The following is a 23,754-nucleotide window of genomic DNA, read 5'->3' as shown; positions in this document are numbered from 1 at the left end:
TACTTGGCATGGATGTTAGAAGTCATAACTCAAGTCTATGTTCCAAGTTTCAACCAAATCGGATGAAAATTGCGGCTTCTAAGTGCTCAAGAAGTCTATATCTGATTATAGACCGATTCGGGTCATTTTTTGTATGGATGTTAGGAGTCATAACTTAAGTCTATACCCTCGACTGTCGCAGATCTCTCAACGTGATGGCTGAACATTTTAAAATTCACCTGTTCTGTGTGCCGGGCCACAGAGATATCCCAGGGATGAGCTTGCGAGAAAAGGAACTTCCCTTCAAATTCCAGGGATACTGGAATTTGTGGGTATGCCTCTGGCTACATGTAAGCTAAGTTTTCAGGGCCAGACCCGAAGGACAACGAATGATAGATGGTCACAAAGAGGGGACTGTGAGCATTCCAAAATTATGTGGCCTAAACTAGACACGAAGAGGTCTACTGCTTTGCTGTCATTTGGCTAGAACAGACGTCTCAATCATTTTGTCCGTCATGACAGGTCACTGTCTAATCGGAAAACATGCTGACATACTGAAGGTTGCCAGAAACGACTTTTGCAGAAGCTGTGAGGACATCGAAGGACACCTTCTGTGTGTGTGTCCCGCACTAGCAGTGAGAAGGAGTTCGGCTTTAGATTCTCATTTCTTTGAGAACCTATCTGAATTAGCGGATATAAACATTCGCAAGTTATTGGGCTTTTTAAAGCAATCTGGATGGTTCAACGGTAGGAACTAGAAGGCATCTTCCTTCTTCTATTTCTGTGGTATCACAGTGGACGAAAACGTCTAAGTGAGTCTGATAGCAGACTGCCACTTAAACCCTGTACCACAGTGTTGGTGTAGGGTATACAAAGAAACAAACAAAAACATTGACAATTGAATCTGTTTCACTGCCACACACATTTTATGGGCACATCACAGCAAAGCCTGAGCTTTGTTGTAAACATACCCTTTGCAGTACATTTGAGATTTGCTGAGTATCAGGAAAATCTAAACTCTTTCGCTTGCAATAACACGCACAACACTTCCACTAGCTTTAAGAATTTTCGATTTAAGTGCCAAAAAGCACATAAACAATTATAGCATAGTTCGCAATTTGTTTTACCGCCGCCAATATGCTGCACTCCAACGGTTGCATTCGCCCTCTGTTTTGAATTGTCAAACCAGTGTCTATGTCAGATCTGGAAATGTCAATGGCAAAGTACTATTTTTAGTACATATTAAAATAGAGGAGTACCTTAGTAAAGCAAAGTTTAAACTGTGTTACGAGGCCCCTATTTGCGGCCAAAAATGATTTGGGCACCGGCTAGATTTCGTCGCCTTATCAGGGGAGGTCCCATCCCATCATCTTTCGCCCCGGGGTCGTATCAATAAATAAAAAATGTTCTAACAAACTAGACAACACTAACACACAAGCACAGATTTCTTCCTAAGTGGGAGGTAGATGGACCCTCCAGTCGCCCTGCCCTACCATGGTCATGTGGACATCCCCTTCTTCAAACATGATCCCTGTATCCCGCTCAAGCCACCACACCTACCTCACGTTGACACCCCCCTTATATCCACAATTTAGCACAACATATTTCTTTTTTTTTAAACAAGTCACAACATCATAAATTTTATTTAAAATATAAAGGCCTAAAACTACCGCAATTCGTATTAAGATTCCTGTCTTTCTTTTATCAAAATCATCAACAATAAACTGACAGTACTGAGTTTTAACTAAATTATAGCATTAAATCACTTAACTTAATCTTCTAATTTTTAACTTTCTTGTTACATGAAACGAACACTGAACACTAGAACTTGCAAAGAAGGATAATCAAATTAATATAAATAAAAACGGTTAAGCCTGGCCTACCTAAGGGAGCTCTCTTAGAAGGGACACACTGTTGGGAATAGACACCCTACAAACGCGTACTCATGAACGTTTTGCAAATTCTATCACATAAAAACAAGTAAAAAAAACGTAAGCTAAAACTTAGGATATATGAAAAAAATATAAAAAAAATGGTCAATAAATAATAATGTAAGAAATAAATATGATGGTAAAAATAAAGTAGAAGGTAGTTAAAAAATCAAAATATAATAATCATGTCAATATCCACATACATAAAAAAAGGTAATGAAAAGTTTGATTACTATTGCATTATAACCCCAAGGTTTTAATCTTTCGGTATCATCTATTTCGGGAGGAGAATAAAACGTTTCGTCATCAGTCGAATTCGCCTTTTCAAAGTAAAGGTTAGTATGTGTGCGTGACTTCATATAATTTCAAATTCAAAGTCGTTGGAGGTGTTCAACTGGTGGTACCTTTTGCCATCACCAAAACAAAAGTGTACGGCCGAATACAAGCAACGATTCCGCTTTCCAGAGATAACTGGGATAGTTCCCCTAATTTGGATAGCCTGATGGCAACAATTGTGCACCTCTGGATTAACGTTGACCAACGATTTTTCATCCAACCAAACCTCTCGGTCTGGACAACAACGGACGGAATTTCCTCTCTCGCCCTCTTTTGGGCACAATAAACTAAAAAGCGGCCTACCTTTATAACCACCAGATGAAACGGTGGCGTTTGCGGTAATCACCGTTCAATGTGTGTTTCTGAATCGGGGGGAATTCACTTTAGCCTTAACCCAGCCACTTGCACCAACAAAAATTTCGCCTCCTCTCGTCCAGGAGGCTTTATCTGCAAATAACAGGGTTTAAAACACCTTTCGGTCATAGAAATATAACCTAAAAACTCACTTTATCTTATTTGGTATCTTTATTTATTTCTCACAGTCTCGATTAAAACAGCAAAACGACTTATGTCGACACACAAAACACCCACTGGAATTTTCTAAACAAAAAAAACGTCTCCTTAATGACCGCTGCCCAAGATTTCGTTAACTTAACAAAACACTAACCTCTTCCTTATTATTACTTTGCAATTCAAATTTAAATACACATCTCTCAGATATAATGTCATGCACTTTTCTTTTCAACTGACGCCAAAATGCCTAATTAACCCTCTTTTATTACTTTGTTCTCACTCAATCATAAAAATTAGCCATCTTGAGTTAATAGCCATATTGATTTTATGCATTAACTCCGGTTTTAGAACATTTGTAACCCAATAGCTAACATTTAAATTCTCTTAAATCTTTTCGTTTGGAGCGGCTACTTTATATGAATGAAAACCGCTTTATCGTCGTATAGCCGCCCAACAACAATCTCACCCAGTGTAGTAATTCGCCATATGCAATGGCAAATAACATACGCAATGGCAACTCTACGCGTCAGCTGGGCGAAACCCATCTGTTTACTTCGTGGCTCTTGGTAGAAGGCCATAAGGTAATATCGTTCCATCATTTCTCCGCAATTATTTATTAATATTCCTTTCTTCCTCTATTTTCAGGTACCGGGAAACATGCTACGGTGGCCTGCCTGATGCCGTGATTGCAGGTTTATGAAACCCATCCTCTTGGGTATGGATGTATTTCATAAATCCTGACAATCACTTGCATCAGGTCTGCAATCTCTCGGCAGGTTCCCCCTCGCAGAGCTGGGGTTAGCCATCGGGCCACATATAAAAAAAGGCAGCCCCAGTTCTCCAACGTTTGCCCGGGGAAGCCGCCGTGAAATAAACACCGCTTCCCCCAGCCTGTAAGAATGGGATCCAGTAATTGACCATTCCAACGAGGGACAATAAGAACAACTGAAAACAAAAAAAAACTTGCGCATGGCAGACCACACGTTCACATTGCTGTCGCTGGTCTGCCGAACGGTGTGCCCAAGTTAATCCCAACTCCTCCTGTCGCAGGAAGGCACTAGGAGTGGGGAGTGTGACGTGGAAGTCGGCCGCCACGCAGACGTAAAGGCCTCTTTATAGGGGACATCCACGCCAATTTTTTCTTTCCTCTGGCACGTGGTATACTAGGGTGTCCCGCAACAACTGGTCGTTAAAATCAAAAGTTTTGCCACCCCTTCCACAAACCACCATAGGATGAGGGGTATACTCAACTAGTCATTCCGTTTTTAACAGATCAAAAAATTGATATGCAAGCCCATGAAATATTGGTTGCCCAAAAAGTAATTGCGGATTTTTCATATAGTCAGCGTTGACAAATTTTTTCACAGCTTGTAACTTTGTAATTGCATTCGTTCCTTTGTCAGTTATCAGCTGTTACTTTTAGCTTGTTTTAGAAAAAAAGTGTAAAAAAAGTATATTAGATTAAAGTACATCCTAAGTTTTATTAAAAATGCATTTACTTTCTTTTAAAAAAATCCGCAATTACTTTTTGGGCAACCCAATATATATTCTTGATCGTCTTAACATTTAATGTCGATCTAGTCATGTCAGTCCATTCGTCTATTTATGGAAATCACGATAGTTGTTGAAAGCTAGTTTTAGTAGCACTTCCTGAAGGAGGGGGTAGTTTTAGCACATAAAGGAAAGGGTAGTTTTAGTTGCTAAAGGAAAGAGTAGTTTTAGTACCTCAAGGAAAGGGTAGTTTTAGTAAACCTTCCTAAAAGAAAGGATAGTTTAGTACCTAAAGGAAAGGGTAGTTTTGATAAGCTTTCCTAAAGGAAAGGAAGTTTAAATACCCATTTTTTTTGGAAAGGCTTTAGTACCCTTTCCTAAAGGAAAAGTTTTAGTACCCTTTCCTAAGGGAAAGGATTCAGTAAACTTTCCTAAGGGAAAGGTTTTAGTAACCTTTTCTTTAGGAAAGGATGATTTAAGTAAACATACCTAAAAGAAAGGGCAGTTCCTTAAGAAAAGCGTAGTTTTTGTTCACTTTCCTAGAGGAAAGGATTGTTTTAGTACACTTTCCTAAAGGAAAGGATAGTGTTAGTGCACATTCCTAAAAGAAAGGATAGCTTAAGCACAGTTTCCTAAAAAAGGCTTGTTTTTGTAGCCTTTCTTAAAGGAAGGGGTAGTTTTAGTACCCCTTCCTAAAAAAGTGTAGTTTTAGTACACTTTCCTAAAGGAAAGAGTAGTTTCACTTTTCTAGAGGAAAGGGTAGTTTTAGTACCCATTCCTGAAGAAAAGAGTAGTTTAAGTACCATTTCTTAAAGAAAAGGGTAGTTTTAGTACGCTTTTCCAAAGGATAGGGTTGTTGTAGTACCCCTTCCTTAAGAAAAGGGTAGTTTTAGTACACTCTCCTAAAGTACATGATAGTTTTAGTACCCTCTCCTAAAGAAACGGGTAGCTTTAATACCCTTTCCTAAAGGACATGATAGTTCTTCTAAAGAAAAGGGTAGTCTTAGTAACCTTTCCTTAAAGACAGGGTGGTTTTAGTACCCTTCCCTAAAGCAAAGTGTTGTTTTAGTACACTTTCCTAAATGAAATGGTAGTTTCTGTACCCTATCATAAAGAAAATAGTAGTTTTAGTACTCTTTCCTGTAGAAAAGGTTAGTCTTCGTATGCTGTCCTGAAGAAAATTTTAGTTTTATTACCCCAACCTAAAGAAAAGGGTAGTTTTAGTACCCTTATTTAAAGAAAAGTGTAGTTTTAGTACCCCAGCCTAAAAAAAAGGTAGTTGTAGTACCCTTTCTTAAAGAAAAAGGGAAGTTTTAGTTGTTTTATTACACTTTCCTAAAGGAAAGTGTGGTTTTAGTACCCTTTCCCAAGGAAAAGGGTAGTTTCAGTAGATTTAGTACCCGTTCCAAAAGAAAATGGTAGTTTTAGTACCCTCTCCTAAAGGAAAGCGTAGTTTCAGTACCCTTTCCTAAAAGAAAGGGTAGTTTAGTACCCTTCCCTAAAGGAAAATGTATTGGGTTGCCCAAAAAGTAATTGCGGATTTTTAATATAGTCGGCGTTGACAAATTTTTTCACAGCTTGTGACTCTGTAATTGCATTCTTTCTTCTGTCAGTTACCAGCTGTTACTTTTAGCTTGCTTTAGAAAAAAAGTGTAAAGAAGTATATTTGATTAAAGTTCATTCTAAGTTTTATTAAAAATGCGTTTACATTCTTTTAAAAAATCCGCAATTACTTTTTGGGCAACCCAATAGTCTTAGAACCCTTTCCCAGAGGAAAGGGTAGTTTTAGTACCCTTTCCCAAGGAAAAGGGTAGTTTAGTACCTTTTGCTTAAAGACAAGGTAGTTGTATTACACTTTCTCAAAGGGAAGAGTAGTTATAGTACCCTTTCCCAAAGAAAAGGATATTTTAGTACCTTTTCTAAGGAAAAGGGTAGTTTAGTACCTTTTCCTAAAAGACAGGGTATTTGTATTATCCTTTCTTATAGAGAAGAGTAGTTTTAGTACCCTTTCCTAAAGAAAAGGATGGTCAGAGTATCCTTTTGTAAAAGAGAGGGTAGTTTTAGAACCCTTTCCTATTGGAAACGGTAGTTTTAATATCCATTCCAAAAGGAAAGGGTAGTACCCTTTTACCCTAGTACCCTTTCCTAAAAGAAGGGGTACTTTTATTACCATTTCTTAAAGGGAAGGGTAGCTTCAGTACCCTTTCCTAAAGGAAAGGGTAGTATTAGTACCCTTTCCTAAAGAAAAGGATAGTTTAGTACCTTTTCCTAAGGAAAAGGGGGGTTAAGTACCTTTTCCTAAAAGATAGGGTAGTTGTATTACCCTTTCTTAAAGAGAAGAGTAGTTTTAGTATCCTTTCTTAAAGAAAAGAGTAGTTTTAGTATCCTTTCCTAAAGGAAAGGGTAGTTTTAGTACCCTTTCCTAAAATAAAAGGTAGTTGTAGTACCCTTTTCTGAGAGAAACGGTACTTTTATTACCCTTTCCTAAAGTAAAGGGTAGTTTTGGTACCCTTTCCTCAAAAAGGGTAGATTTAGTAGCTTTTTTTAAGGAAAAGGGCAGTTTAGTACCTTTTCCTTAAAGACAGGGTAGTTGTATTACCCTTTCTTAAAAAAGGGGTAGTTTTAGTACCCTTTCCTAAAGAAAAAGATAGTTTTAGTACCCTTTCCTAAAGGAAAGGGTAGTTTTAGTACACCTTCTTAAAGGAAAGGGTAGTTTTAGTACCCTTTCCCAAAAGAAATTGTAGTTTTAGTACCCTTTCCCAAAAGAAGTATCCTTTCCTTTCCAAACTAAAGGGTACTACCTATTCCCTAAGGAATATACAATTTCCCAAGAAAATATACAATTTGTAGCGTCTTGTATATTTACAAAAGTGGAGGCTAAAAAAATGGAAAATAATTGTTTACATTAATTTTCAACGATACACCCTAATATTCGAATATATTGGGTTGCCCAAAAAGTAATTGCGGATTTTTTAAAAGAAAGTAAATGCATTTTTAATAAAACTTAGAATAAACTATAATCAAATATACTTTTTTTATACTTTTTTTCTAAAGCAAGCTAAAAGTAACAGCTGATAACTGACAGAAGAAAGAATGCAATTACAGAGTCACAGGCTGTGAAAAAATTTGTCAACGCCGACTATATGAAAAATCCGCAATTACTTTTTGGGCAACCCAATATAATTCATAAGAATTAAAAGTAAACAAAACAAAAAAATAGCCATTGGTACAAATTCACTGCCATACACATTTTAAACGCACATCAGCAAAAGCCAAAGCTTCTCCAGCAAGCTTTTATAAATTTACCGTTTGTGTTTAAATTGAGAACTACTTATTAGAAAAAAAATCGTAACTCATTCGCTTTAAAAACTCGTACAGCATTCATTCATTAGCGTTAAGGTATTGCCAAATGAAATGGAAGTAAACAAAATGCTAACAAGTAAAAAATGTGTTAAGTTCGGCCAGGCCGAATCTTTGAAACCCACCACAACGAATTCTGATTGAAATTTACATACATGAACTGAGTTGAAGGTCATACATGTACTTAATGTACCAAATTTCTGCCAAATCAGCCAACAAATTGAGCTTCCAAGGGCCTTAGAAGACTAATCGGAAGATCGGTTTATATGGGGAATACATCAGGTTGTAACCCTATTTGGACTTTAATTGGCACGATCGTTGGAACCCATAGCAAAACTTTGCAGCCAAGTCGAACCAAACACCTTGTGCAAAATTTCAGCCAAATCGTATAAGGATTGCGCCCTCTAGAGGCTGAAGGAGTCAAAATCCGAGATCGGTTTATATGAATCGATTCAGACCATTATTGGCACAGTTATTGGAAGTCGGAAAAGAAAGCTTCATGCGAAATTTAACCAAATCGGATTAGAACTGCGCTGTCTAGAGGCTCAGATGTTAAATCAAGATATCGGTTTATAAGGCAGCTATATCAAAACAGGAACCGATTTTGCCCATTTACAATTCTAACAGACCTACTCTTATACGAAGTATTTATGCAAAATTTCAAACACCTAGCTAACACCTTCGAAAGTTATCGTGCTTTCGCCAGATAAATGGTCGGACTTGGCTAAATCCCCCCTGAATGTGTAGAAGATCAGAAATATATACTCTATATGGGGTCGCAGATCAATATTTTGAGAGGTTACAAACGGAATGACTGGATTAATACACCCCATGATGTTGGGTATAAAAAAAGTAACCTCGAATAAATCCCAGCCAGGAAATCCAAGCCGTGCTTCCCATAAAACCCCTAATTGTTCTCCATTCCACGCCTCTAGGTTAGATAAGAGTGGCAGTTCTTTACAGACTCACCTAGACAATTTGAAATCCATTGTGAGACCACAGTAGCGACAGACCAACCCACGACCTTCGCTCTGGTAATTCGAGCACTATACCTACTTGGCTTGCGTGGCTCCTTCCATAACTCCAAGTCGTTTCAAATCTTGTAATGTGTCTTCAGCTAAGTGTCGGTATCTATTAGCCGCGAAAGCCCGCCAATGACATAAAAAATGCTCCAAAGTCTCACTTGCCGCATCTACTCTGCATAAGTGTGCTCGTAGTCCTATTTGTACCGTTATGATACCGAATTCTTCTTTCAGTAGCAGCCTCGTCTTCTCACGATCCGGATCTCTCTATAGGATTTTCGTCGTCCTACCAACCGTTTCTAAAATGCCCTTAACTCGGACTAGGTCGCCCCGAAAGGCTTCGGACGGGCAGAGTTTACCGACGGCAGTCCTCTGGCTTTCACGGCCAAAGCGTTTGCTCTCTCTGCTATGGCCTGGCACCCAAAACATTCTCATCGTTTTGGGTGGCAGGTCATAGCCATCCTTATTGAAGGCTTTCTTCTTGCATTCCAAAACTGTTCGTGACCTTACCGTCCTGGTTGTTAATGCTCGGACGGTCATTTAACAACATAGCACCTCACGCATTTCGTGATCGTCCGGATTTTCGCATGCAGGACCGTTTTATGGTCAGGTAGTCGAAAAAAGACCTCGGCCCCTGGGTCCTCAAAGTAGACCCCTGAACCCACTCTGTGCTCTAGCTTTGATCCATGATCTTCCAAATGCCAATACTACGGTTCCTTCAATCTATCATACTCGACCTCTAAGGTATCGGAACCGAAAACTCTTCCATTCCTTCCAGGTTTCCTACCGTCGCACACTGGGCCAAACGGCAAAAATAATAGGAAATAGGTATACAACTTTTCATTATCTGTTGATCTTAGCGGTACAAAATGTTCTAGACATTTGTAGAGGAGGACATAAGCTTGCAGAAAATGCTGATGTAGGTCCATATCTTTAATATAGGGTGTCAAAGTTGACCACTTTTGACTTCTCCAATCTTCTGGGGATCATAACTTTTGATTTACTGATCCGATTTGCATGATTTAGGACTCGAGATTTTTCCAATTTTTTGCCGTTTCTCCCCACTGTGCGTCACCTCGATCATATCCCGGTGCCTTGCTCCTATCCTTTATCCATTCTTCCATCGCCTTAAGTGTCATAGCAGCACTAGCTGCCTTACACTTAATGTGTATGTCTATAGGTCGTATATCTTGTATAGTGCCCTAGTGGGCGTGGTCCTCATTGCCCCTGCCTTTGCCAAGAGAACATGTTGTGGTGGAGGGATCAAACTTTACAAGCCTTAATCAAAGCGATGGTTTGTGTTTTTCTGTTGCCAGACAAGTCTTATGACCCGTCTGAACGCTTAGGGACCGTTCATTTGAGCCCTACAAATCAATCGGACCGATTGGAATTTCACCTGACATGATGAAAGGAGTGGGGTCATATTCCATGGGTTTTCTGGAGGAGATTTTTAGGGCTTGCCCGTACATGGAGGCACGTTAGGGTCGTTTCAATTCCCAAGGCGGGGAGACCGGGTCACTCCCGACCCAAGAACTTTAGGCCGATCAGTCTGTCGTCTTTCGTCTTGAGGACATTTGAGAGACTTGTTGGAGAGAGACTTGTTGGGGAGAGACTTGTTTGAGAGAGACTTGTTGGTAAGCGGTTACCAGCATGCCTACACCCTCCACGACGTGATGGGTTATATAGAGTGGAACTTGAAGACAGGGGACTTCACATTGGCGGCCTTCGTGGATATAGAAAGGGCTCTTGATAACATGGAGTTGGGGTCCATTCATCGTTTTCTGGTTTATATGGGAGTTCCCCCTCTTCTGGTTGGTAAACTGAACTGATGTTATGCTCAAGAGCAGAATTATCAATGCATCACTGTATGAGACTCTTGGTTATCAATGGGATTCTCCGGTCCTTCGAGGAGTAAAATATTTAAAGTTGTTGCCTATGCTGGCGACGTCTTCATTTTGAGTGGCGATCGCTTTCTCTCTACCGTCACGGATATCCTTCAAAGCACGCTGAGGAAGCTGATGAGATTGACGCAAAACCTAGGAAGACAGAGCTGGTGTTGTTCACGCAAAGAAGGAGATATGGCCAGTTCAGGGGACGGGGCCTTGACGGAGTGGAGCTGTCGCTCTCTCCGGAGGCTAAATATCTGGTCGTTATTCCTCACCAGAAATTGAACTGGAGAAGTAACATTGAGGAGAGTGTCAAACGGGGCTAAATCTGCTTTACTCATGTCGCAACTCCGTGGGCAAACGTTGGGAACTTAGGCCGAATACGATTCACAGGATTTACACTGCTGTGGTTCGGCCGATCCTCCTTTTGCCATAGACACATGAGGACTTGCGGGATCTTTAAAAAAAGTGGTATTCATGGCAAAGTGTTTTCGGGGGTGCCTCACCTCATTAACTCCCCCTAAACCACACATATATACTGACTACAGCGTATGTGTATGGAGTAGCCAAACTCTTTGCCTCTAAAGTGAATGTCAGACACTTTAGGGGCAAAGAGTTTGGCTACTCCATCCAATCCACCACCAAAACCAAGAGAATGAATTAGAGATAATATCAACATTTTAATGGGCGGCCCTCACCTTACCCTATTTTCAAAAACGCCAGATCTTGGAGATGGGTTGGGCGATTTAAGCAAAATTTAGAAACTTAATATCCTTATTTAGGGTGGAATATCTAGGGGACCGCCCCACCTCCAAAAGGGAATAAATAAAGATAATTGAGACCAGAGCACGCATCTGATATATGGGTATCCGCCACAGCCCCAAAAACACCCCCATACCGGACATATTTACCGATCATCGCAATATAAAGCTCAAATGAATCAAATTTGAGAGTAGAGCATCAATATGATATCCACAATTGCGTGAAATATCAGAAAGGCCGTACCACCAACCCCCAACAGAACTTATTTCCTGACGTGACAGTATAGGGCTCAAACAAAATACGAGAGTGAAGAAAGGCCCAGCGAAGCGGGCTTTGTCCAGCTTGTCTTATATATAATATAGTCCGATTCGGGAGATCGGTTTATATGGGAGCTGTATCAAGCTAAAGATCGATTCTGACCATATTGCACACGTATGTTGAAGGCCATGGGAGGAGTCGTTGTACAAAATTTGTGCCAAATAGGATGAGAATTGCGCTCTCTAGAGGCTCAAAGAGTCAAGACCCAAGATCGGTTTATGTGGCAGCTATATCAGGTTATAAACCGATTTGCGCCATACTTAGCACAGTTATTGGGAGTCATAACAAAATAGTATGTGCGAAATTTCAGTCAAATCGGACGAGAATTGCGCCCTCTAGAGGCTCAGGAAGTCAGCACCCAAGATCGGTTTATATGGCAGCTATATCAGGTTATAAACCGATTTGCGCCATACTTAGCACAGTTATTGGGAGTGATATCAAAACACTATATGCGAAATTTCAGTCAGATTGGACGAGAATTACACACTCTAGAGGCTCAAGAAGTCCCAAGACCCAAGATCGGTTTATATGGCAGCTATATCAGGTTATAAACCGATTTGCGCCATACTTAGCACAGTTATTGGGAGTCATAACAAAACACTATGTGCAAAATTTCAGTCAAATCGGACGAGAATTGCGCCCTCTAGAGGCTCAGGAAGTCAAGACCCAAGATCGGTTTATATGGCAGCTACATCAGGTTAAAGACCGATGTGAACCATACTTAGCACAGTTGTTGGAAGTGATATCAAAACACTATATGCGAAATTTCAGTCAGATCCGAAGAGAATTACGCCCTCTAGAGCCTCAAGAAGTCAAGACCCAAGATCGGTTTATATGGCAGCTATATCAAAATATGGACCGATTTGGCCCATTTACAATCTCAACCGACCTACACTAATAAGAAGTTTTTGTGCAAAATTTCAAGCGGCTAGCTCTACTCCTTCAAAAGTTAGCGTGCTTTCGACAGACAGACAGACGGACGGACGGACGGACATGGCCAGTTCGATTTAAAATGTCACGGCGATCAAGAGTATATATACTTTCTGGGGTCTTAGACGCATATTTCGAGGTGTTACAAACAGAATGACGAAATTAGTATACCCCCATCCTATGGGCGAGGGTATAAAAACCAATTTGTGTTTGACGCATAACGATTCCGTGGTGAAAATAGGGTACTACATTTTTTGATATCGGAAGGGGGAGGACCCTATTTTCAGGTGGGGTGCCTAGGGAGCTGCCCCACCCCCAAAACCTACCAAATATATATATAGACCAATCGCGACAGTATGGGACACAAATGAAAGGTATTTATGAGTAGAAAACTTATCCGATACCCAATTTTAGGACCAAGTGTTTGGGGACCACCCTAGGCCCCAAAACACCCATAAATCGGACATATAATCAACCATAACAATATGGGGCTCAAATTAAAGGTATTTGAGAGTAAAATACGAATCTGATATTCAAATTAGGGACCAAGTTTATGGGGGGCCGCCCCCCTACCAAAAGAGAACATATTTACCGACCATAGCACCCATAAATCGGACATATATATCAACCATAACAATATCGGGCTCAAATTAAAGGTATTTGAGAGTAAAATACGAATCTGATATCCAAATTAGGGACCGAGTATATGGGGGGGCCGCCGCCCTACATAAAAAGAACATATTTACCGACCATAGCAATATGGGGCTCAAATGAAAGGTATTTGGGAGTAGAGCACGAATCTGATATCAACATTAGGAAAAATGTGTATATGGGGGGCGGCCCCAATCCCCAAAACATCCCCAGGTAGGGGGTATTTTGGAGTAGATCACGAATGTGATATATATATTTTCAGGGCCAAGTGAATCAGTGGCCGCCCCATCACCCAATACACCCCCAAATAGCGAAAGGCAATATGGCCCAAATAGCGAAAGGCAATATAGCCAAAGGCAATATGGAGTTTATTTGAGAATAAAGTACGATGCTGATACTTCTTCAGTACTATGTGTCTGAACCATGCTTAGGAAATAATATATTTTTCTTTCAATGTCTTACAAACTGAATGAGTATACACTTTTATTTTCTTTTAAGCCTATTTTATTTCTCCTTTGTTGATCTTTAAATAAAACCAAATATATAAAAATACTATATAAATAGTATTTACATACCTCTCCCTAACACCATTCCACCCATCAGTGTTATAGTACAACTGTTTGCACATTATCATTGAAAATTCTCAGAATCTTTTTAACATAAAATCTCAGAATCGATTTGTTTAAAAGTGCAAAAAATCTGTGAAGCAAAGAAGAGAAATTTCAATAAATCTTAAGGTAACGCTAAGCGTTGTGTACATTGTCATTAAACAGTTGAAAGTTGAGTGTCTGCTGGCAAACACCTAAGCTGCGGATAAAGCATTTAAAATCTCTCACTACACCGACCTATTGTCTGCGAAAAAACGATCATTTCACAATCTTACAACATTCAATTAAGTGTCAGACTTTAAACAAACAATCAATAAAACACGTTTAAGACTAAGAACTAAGCAAATCTCCTACCCGATTGGCGACTGAGAAGACAGAATAACACGTGAAGCCAGCTAATAACTAAGGTAAACATTCTTATAAAAAGTTGAGTGGAATGATGAAATTATTTTCAGACTTGGAGTTAATAGAGACTTCAAAAATCATGTCTAAGGATATATGAAAATATAATATAGGATCTTCGGATCTTATCAAATGACATTGTATATATCTGGCGTGATATAAGAAATCGAATGTTGTTCATCTGTGAGTTCAGAAACAAGAATGTAGTAAACGAGAACTCTTTCCCCCTTTGGAAAAAAATAATTACACGGATTGCACGGAGCCAGAAGTGCAAGTACATTGGAGGCTACATTGAATATTCATTAATATAATTGTTGGTGATATTCATGGGCAGACTCCAAGTGTATAGAAAAAAAGAAGAAACAACAACAACAGCAGCGGTTTCAAAAAGTCATCAATATTGTTGATGTGCATGAACCGTAACACATTGATGCTGGAAAAAGGCCAGCCAATTGCCTTGAAATCACCAAGAAACATAAAGCGATGTTGACACATGAGAAGATGTTGTACAACGACTGAATGTTAGGTAAGAGCGGCAGTCCTTTTACAGACTCACTTAGGCAACTTTAAGTCTGGCGGGAATCGAACCCACGACCCATGCACTGGTAATCCAAGCACGCTACCAACTCGGCTACGGGGCGCCCAACGACTGATAAGCAAAATTAAAGTCTCCATATTCCAAATAGGGATATAGGTTTCATTTCTAGACTACAAATTAACATGCTATCAACTGTAGGCCATACAGACGGGAGAATAGAGAGCAGCACTATTCTACTGAGGTTTAGACTAGCCACCAATCTGTTGTCGGGCAATTTCTTTTCATTAATCAATAAAAACTCCTTCATTTCTTGTGATATTCATTCCCTTGGTGATATTAGGTCGAAAAATGCATACCTTATGCCCCATAGCAGCTATATCGAAATATAGTCGTTCCGACTTGTACCAAATATTTATAAGTACAAGTCATTGTTCAACTGTGTATAACATAATATTGATCTTTTTAGTAGCTATATCTAAAAATAAACTGATCTGAACCATATACGACGCGGATGTCGAAAAGCCCAACATAAGTCACTGTGTCAAATTTCACTGAAATCGTTTTAACAAATGCGCCTTTTACATGGCCAAGTCTTTAAATCGAGATATCGGTCTATATGCAAATCTGAACCGATTTTGGGTCCAGTTGCAGAAAAATTGCGAAGAGTCTAACAAAACTCACTGTCCCAAATTTCAGCGAAATCGGACAATAAATGCGTCTTTTATGGCCCCAAAACCTTTAATCAAGAGATCGGTCTATATGGCAGCTATATCCAAATCTGGACCGATCTAAGCCAAATTGAAGAAGAATTTCCAAGGGCCCAACACAACTCACTGTCCCAAATTTTCGCGACATCGAACTATAAATGCGCCTTTTATTGGCCCAAAACCTTAAATCTTGAGATCGGTCTATATGGCAACTATATCCAAATCTGAACCGATCTGTGCCATATTGCAGAAGTATGTCGAGGGGTTTAACTTAACTCACTGTCCCAAATTTCGACTACATCGGACAATAAATGCGTCTTTTATGGGCCCAAAGCCTTAAATGCAGAGATCGGTCTATATGGCAGCTATATCCAAATCTGAACCGATCTGTGCCATATTGCAGAACTATGTCGAGGAGCTTAACATAACTCACTGTCCCGAATTTCGACTACATCGGACAATAAATGCGCCTTTTATGGGCCCAAAACCTTAAATCGATAGATCGGTCTATATGGCAGCTATATTCCAATCTGGACCGATCTGGGCCAAATAAAAGGAGGGTGTCCAAAGTCCTAACATAAATCACTATCGCAAATTTTTTTAAAAATCGGATAATAAATGCGCCTTTTATGAGCCCAAAACCTTAAATCGAGAGATCGGTCTATATGGCAGCTATATCCAAATCTGGACCGATCTGTGCCATATTGCAGAACTATGTCGAGGGGCTTAACATAACTCACTGTCCCGAACTTCGACTACATCGGACTATAAATGCGCCTTTTATTGGCCCAAAACCTTAAATCTTGAGATCGGTCTGAAATGGCAGCTATATCCAAATCTGAACCGATCTGTGCCATATTGCAGAAGTATGTCGAGGGGTTTAACGTTACTCACTGTCCCAAATTTCGACTACATCGGACAATAAATGCGTCTTTTATGGGCCCAAAGCCTTAAATCCAGAGATCGGTCTATATGGCAGCTATATCCAAATCTGAACCGATCTGTGCTATATTGCAGAAGTATGTCGAAGGGCCCAACACAACTCACTGTCCCAAATTTCGACTACATCGGACAATAAATGCGTCTTTTATGGGCCCAAAGCCTTAAATCCAGAGATCGGTCTATATGGCAGCTATATCCAAATCTGAACCGATCTGTGCTATATTGCAGAAGTATGTCGAAGGGCCCAACACAACTCACTGTCCCAAATTTTGGCGATATCGGACTATAAATGCGCCTTTTATTGGCCCAAAACCTTAAATCTTGAGATCGGTCTATATGGCAGCTATATCCAAATCTGAACCGATCTGTGCCATATTGCAGAAGTATGTCGAGGGGTTTAACGTAACTCACTGTCCCAAATTTCGACTACATCGGACAATAAATGCGCTTTTTATGGGCCCAAATCCTTAAATCGAGAGATCGGTCTATATGGCAGCTATAATCAAATCTGGACCGATCTGCGCCAAATAAAAGATGGGTGTCGAAGGTCCTAACACAACTCACTATCGTAAATTGCAGCAAAATCGGATAATAAATGTGGCTTTTATGTGCCTAAGACCCAATATCGGCGCATTTGTCAAGTTCTTTGCCCGGTACCCAAAAAAAACTTCATAAAATTGGAAGCACTAACAATTTTGTGTGCATGCTGTAAGCACTACTGTGAAGCACATTTATTTTCTATGCTGAATTCATCGCAGCAAATTCTTATTCTCATGCGAGGGTTGTTCCCATGGAAAACAATTGTAGTGCTGAAACTAGCGCATTTTCGGTGCACTAACGTAAGCGAGTGCTTTCTCACCCTCATACAAAATTGCTCTCCGCTCTTTTTAGCAACACTAGTTTAGCTTAATCGAACAAAAATTCCGGCTTGTAAGGGCTCAAGAAGTCAAATCGGGAGATCGGTTTATATGGGAGCTATATCAGGTTGTAGACCGTCTCGGGCCGTACTTGACACAGTTGTTGAAAGTCATAACAGAACACCACATTCAAAATTTCAGCCAAAACAAACAAAAATTGCAGCTTCTAGGTGCTCAAGAAGTCACATCGGGAGATCGGTTTATATGGGAGCCATGTCCAAATCTGAACCGATATGACCCATTTGCTATACCCAACTACCTACATCGATATTAAATATCTGTGTAAAATTTCAAGCGGCTAGCTTTACGCGTTCGATCGCTATCGTGATTTCGACAGACGGACGGACGGACATGGCATAGATCGACTCAGAATATCGAGACGATCCAGAACATATATACTCTATGGGGTCTTAGATCAATATTTCGAAGTGTTATTAACGGAATGGCTAGATTAGTACACCCCCATCCTATGGTGGTGGGTATAAAAATTATATTAAAGAGTGCAGCTAATAACCACACACAGAGCTTTATGTTGATGAGGCAATAAAAACAACGTCTTGGGAAATCCAACACAACCCAAAACTGTAAACATTTGAATAAACAGATCGCGTTTGTGACTAATCTAAGCAAATTACCTACTCGACAGATAACACACAACAAAAAACGTGATACAAGCTACAAATTCAAGTTAAACGTGCTGCTAATGTAAAAGTATTATGGAGGAAAAGAATGCAGATATATGAAGTTCATAGATAATAATACGCACAGTAAAATTTTATAATAATTTAAATAAGAATACGATAACAGCTAAAAACGTTCGGAACGAAAAATCAAATCGGAAAATTATCAATTAATGTATCCTTGAAAGGTTTTAATCACAAACATCTAACAGTGAAATAAAAACCCCGCGAAATATTCAGGTTTGGAGAAAAAACTTGGATTTACGAATGAAAAATATGAAAAATCCGCAATTACTTTTTGGGCAACCCAATACATGGTCCCACAATTCGATATTCGTATTCTACTCCCAAATACCTTTATGCGAGCCCCATAGTGCGATGGTCAGTAAATGATTGCTGTTTGTGGTCTATTTTGGGAAAGGGGTATACCCGCAGAATATTGCTCCCGAAAGTGGGTATCAATTTCATATCAGCCCCACATTGACATGGTGGGCAAATCTGCCCGATTTAGAAGTGTTTTGAGGAGAGGGGTGGTCCCCCAAACACTAAGCCCTGAAAAAAGATCAGCATCGTGCTCAATTCGCATGTATATATATATATCATATATTTGAACCCCGCATTAGCATTGGCCTCGAAATTAGATATCATATTCGTTTTCTAATCTCAAATACCTTTCATTTAGGCCCCTTAATGCAAAAGTCAGCAAATATGTCCGGATTGGGGTATAGGCCCCAAAAACTATCAATATCGAGCTCCACTGCCTTGAAGACCCAAATTGTCTTGGTGAGCAAATACGTCCTGTTTGGCAGTTGTTATGGTGGTGGGACGATCCCTATACAGTTAGTCCCGAATGTTGATACCAGATTCGTGGTCTACTCCTAAATACCTTTAATTTGAGACCCATACTTCCATAGTCAGCAAACATGACCGGTTTGGGGGTGTTTTGGGGAATGGGGCGGCCACTCATTGACTATATATCATATTCGTGTTCTACTTTAAAATACCTTTTATTTGAGCAATGGTTAGCAAATACTTCCTATATGGGTGCTGTTATGGTGATGGGATGGCCCCATAGACACATTCCCGAATATTGATATCAAATTCGTGCTGAACTCCCAAAGACCTTTCATTTGAGCCCCATATTGCTATGGTCGTAAATTTGTCCCCTTTGGGGGATGTTTTTGGGGAGGGACGGCCTCCCAAATAATTGGTCCCACATTTGAATATCAGATTCGTATTCTACACACAAATAGCTTTTATTTAAGCCCCAAATTGCCAAGGTCAGTAAATAAGTTATGTTTGGGGGTGTTTTGGGGAAGGGGTGGACCACCAGAAACTTGGTCCCACATTTGGCTTTCAAATTCGTAATCTACTCGTCAATACCTTTTATTTGAGTCCCATATTGCCATGGTGGGTAAATATGTCTGATTTACGTTTGTTTTGGGGGTTGGGGTGGTCCCCCATACACTTGATCCGGCAATTGGATATCAGATACGTTTTCTAATCTTAAATACCTTTCATTTGAGTCCCATATTGTCGTGATTGGTCTATACATATATTTTGGGAATGGGGCGTCCCCCCAGGTACCCCATGCGAAATTTGGGTACGAAATTTTTGTTTTCGCTTAAATCGCATCACTTATCTCCGAAATCTGGCGTTTCTGAAAATAAGGGTAAGGGCCTCCCCCTTCTGATTCGATTTAGCTGTGTCCGCCTGTCCGTCTGTCTATCTGTCCGTCTGCCCTTATTAGTTTGTGTACAAACTACAAGTCGCAGTTTTCATCCGATCATCTTCAAATTTGGTACAGGCATGTTTTTCGGCCTAGAGATGAAGCCTATTGAGATTTGAAAAAATCGGTTCAGATTTAGATATAGCTTCCACATATATGTTCGTCCGATTTGCTGCTCTAGAAATTGTCGGGAAGGATTTTCTAATGAATCTCGACATAACTGGCGATTTCCATAGAAATCGGTTCAGATTTAGATATAGCTCTCGTAAATATATATATATATATATATATATATATATATATATATATATATATATATATATATATATATATATATATATATATATATATATATATATATCGCCCGATTTTCCCTCCTAGAGCCACTGCAAGCGCATTTATTGACCAATCTTTCTAAAATTTTGTACAACGCTTTTTTCGACGACTTCCACAATATCTACAAAATTTAGTCGAAATCGGTTCAGATTTAGATATAGCTCCCATATAAAAATATGTTCGTCCGACTTGAGGTAATAATGCAATAATATGGTCATTTGTTAACCGATTTTCAAGTCGTGAAGCGCGGACTTGGATTTTACTTTAGATACATGGATATTTCGGAGAAGTTTCTTAGCACTTCCTGTAGTTTCGACGACTTCCACAATATCTACAAAATTTAGTCGAAATCGGTTCAGATTTAGATATAGCTCCCATATATATGTTCGTCCGACTTGAAGTAATAATGCAATAAAAGGTCATTTGTTAACCGATTCTCTAGAAATTTGGCAGGAGGGATTTTCTTATAACTCTCGACATTATTGGTGAATTTCGTAGAAATCGGTTCAGATCTAGATATAGCTGACATATACATATATCGCCCCATTTTCACTCCTAGAGCCACTGCAAGTGCATTTATTGACCAATCTTCCAAAAATGTTGTACAACGCTTTCCCCGACGACAACCACAATATCTGAGAGGTTTGCTAGAAATCGGTTCAGATTTATATATGTAGGTCCCATATATATATTCGTCAGGTTTTGGCTTATTTGCCATAATATTGTCATTTGTCCACCGTATTTATTACAGTTTGAACATATTTGCTCGAAATTTGATACGGATTGTTTAATAACCCATCGGAAAACATCCGCTGAGGTCCACTACAATTGGTTCAGAATTAGATATAGCTCCCACTTTGTACCTGTAGTGTAGGTGTAGGGTATTATAAAGTCGGCACCGCCCGACTTTAGCCTCTGCTTACTGGTTTTTATTAATTTTAACATAAAATCCATAAAATTTCTTTCTTTTTCTAGCCAATATGTCATGCTGTTGTAGTCTGCCCACCTGGGCCATAGTTATAGGGGTGTTACAATGTCTGGGTTGTTTTGCTGCCACCGTTTACATTGCATTTGTAATGATCCAAATAGCATTTATACAAAACACAGGTAAGTGCTTCAGAAAATTTCCAATTATAATAATAGTACAAGGTAGCTGACACGAAGTGCTACTAAATCAATGACTATATTTTTTGTAGTAAAATGTTTTTTTATTGATTCAAATGACAACAATGTGGTATAGTATGGGCGCATACCTCACACCTATACGGCATACTACACCCATACCATAACTTTTAAAATGCAATTTTCTGGTTATTGTCTTTGAATCTATAGAAATTATTCTAACAAAAAATTAATTGGTAGCACTACGTCTCAGCTTCCCTGTCTTTGCAAGTTTTTGTTTAATTTTTTGTTTTTTTTTTAGAAATTATTATGCTACAAATGAGTAGCATTTTGGTCTTCGTCTTGATAGCTCTGGCCTTTACCATTACCATGATTGTGGGAGTTATGAAGGTGAGTTGTGAAATTTCATCGTTTGCTCAAATGTCCTTTTTGTTAAAAACATGTTTTGTTTATTTGTTGATTTTAGAAACGCTATCGACTGATATCGCCCTACCTTTGGTTTTGTCTTATCGCAATTATTTTGTATGTTATCCTGCAAGTAGTTGCAATGGTCATTCTAATAACGACATTGGATGATGTGCCTACACATCACATAGTCATTTATGTACTACGAAGTGCTGCCAGCGTTTGTAAGTAAAAAACAAGTAAAAGCGTGCTAAGTTCGGCCGGGCCGAATCTTGGGAACCCACCACCATAGATTTTGCTAAAATATGGGAGCTATATCTGGTTATAGACGGATTTGGACCATAGGCTAGGTTAGGTTAGGTTGAAAGAGGGTCCAGATATTAATCCGCCCCCATGCCACTATGGACATACACCTAAGCCAGTACTTGGCTTATTGTGCACTCTAAAAAGTATAAAGTAACCTCTAAAAAGAAAATTTTAAGTTAGGACTTCCCCTAAGTTGGTTCATGTCTTGTATTGTGTCTCCACTAAGTGCCGGTATCGGTTAGACACAAAAGACCTACACATGCTATCACTTGCCGCACCGATTTTACATAAGTCCTATGTGTCCCGTTTTGATTGAATTTTGTTAAACCTCTCAATGTACCTAGCGAATTTTGTTCAGTTCGCACCATATTTCGATATAGCAGGGTTTCATAAATTGGTATATTTTTCACCAAACTTGACGGAATGAGATTAGAAGGTTTATTTGAGGGGGTATCAAAAGTTCAACCCAGCCGAACTTTGTGTGTTTTTATGGGATGGGCATATATTAATCTAGTCATTCCGTTTGTAACATCACATCAAATTTTGCACAAAATGTTCCGTTATGACTTTCAATAACTGTGCCAAGTACAGCCCAAATCGGTCTATAACCTGATATAGTTCCCATTTAAACCGATCTCCCGATTTGACTTCTCGAGCCCTTACAAGCCGCAATTTTTGTCCGATTTGGCTGAAACTTTGCACATAGCGTTCCGTTATGACTTTCAACAATTGTGCCAAGAACGGTCCAAATCAGTCTATAACCTGATATAGCTTCCATATCGATCTCGACCATCCATGTTCGGTTCCTAGAAGCTTTAATTACCCCAAGATTCAGCCCGGTCAAACTTAGCACGCTTTCTTCCGTTTTTTTTTTTCTTGTCAATTTTATTTTTTTTATTTTGTTTTATCTTAATTTATATTCTTTTATTTTATTTTATTTTATTTTATTTTGTTTTATTTTATTTTATTTTATTTTATTTTATTTTATTTTATTTTATTTTATTTTATTTTATTTTATTTTATTTTATTTTATTTTATTTTATTTTATTTTATTTTATTTTATTTTATTTTATTTTATTTTATTTTATTTTATTTTATTTTATTTTATTTTATTTTATTTTATTTTATTTTATTTTATTTTATTTTATTTTATTTTATTTTATTTTATTTTATTTTATTTTATTTTATTTTACTTTATTTTATTTTATTTTATTTTAATTTATTTTATTTTGTTTTTATTTTATTTTATTTTATTTTGTTTTTATTTTATTTTATTTGATTTTATTTTCTATTATTTTATTTCATTTTATTTTGTTTTATTTTATTTTGTTTTATTTTATTTTATTTTATTTTATTTTATTTTATTTTATTTTATTTTATTTTATTTTATTTTATTTTATTTTATTTTATTTTATTTTATTTTATTTTATTTTATTTTATTTTATTTTATTTTGTTTTTATTTAATTTTTCTCAAAATTTATTTTAATTTTTCCATATTTCTCTTATTACAGGCATACAACTCTTATTTATGTTTCCCAGTTATAGAGTCTACAAGAGATATCGGGCAGAAGCCATGGACCCGGTAACAGGATTGCAAGAGGTCTATGCAACGGCACCCATAGTTTATCAAAATGCCTATGGCAGCGAAAAAACCCATTTTTAAACTTCTTTTACCTTGCAGGCATAGATTAAAGCAGAAACTTTTTTTAAGCCTTAGAAAATTAAACAAAAGATGCAAGAGGAAGACGACAAATAATAAATTTTTTTATACTTAATTTGAAAATTTTAAGATGTTTTTAATGTTCATTTTCCACTCGGCTCTTCGAGCAACACTATTCTATTCATCAAAATGTTAATATTGCCTGGTTGCCTATTCCATACA

At 38.4% G+C, this 23,754-nt stretch overlaps 1 protein-coding gene and 1 long non-coding RNA gene across 3 annotated transcripts; one reads left to right on the top strand and one right to left on the bottom strand.

Annotated features, from left to right (window-relative positions):
• Positions 1–2,003: 2,003 nt before the first annotated feature.
• On the bottom strand, positions 2,004–3,136 carry LOC131998139 (uncharacterized). The gene is made up of 3 exons (XR_009398603.1): positions 2,914–3,136; positions 2,753–2,846; positions 2,004–2,693 (listed from the first exon to the last, which is right to left on the bottom strand). It is a non-coding gene; the product is annotated as an uncharacterized LOC131998139 (long non-coding RNA).
• Positions 3,137–13,927: 10,791 nt separating this feature from the next.
• Positions 13,928–23,655, top strand: LOC106093941 (uncharacterized). 2 transcript variants are annotated; one of them, XM_059369580.1, is made up of 5 exons: positions 13,928–14,194; positions 21,014–21,145; positions 21,462–21,550; positions 21,627–21,789; positions 23,384–23,655. In XM_059369580.1, exons 2-5 carry the CDS (start codon positions 21,019–21,021, stop codon positions 23,533–23,535), a joined length of 531 nt encoding a protein of 176 aa, XP_059225563.1. In that variant the 5' UTR covers positions 13,928–14,194; positions 21,014–21,018; the 3' UTR covers positions 23,536–23,655. The 2 variants fall into 2 exon arrangements, with proteins under 2 accessions (XP_059225563.1, XP_013116561.2); XM_013261107.2 differs by lacking the exon at positions 13,928–14,194 and adding an exon at positions 18,140–18,213.
• Positions 23,656–23,754: the final 99 nt, after the last annotated feature.

Source organism: Stomoxys calcitrans, chromosome 5 (assembly GCF_963082655.1).
Source record: "Stomoxys calcitrans chromosome 5, idStoCalc2.1, whole genome shotgun sequence".
Lineage (NCBI taxonomy): Eukaryota > Metazoa > Arthropoda > Insecta > Diptera > Muscidae > Stomoxys > Stomoxys calcitrans.
The sequence above is the reverse complement of the archived record's forward strand: the minus strand, read 5'-3'. Positions and strand labels throughout refer to the sequence as shown.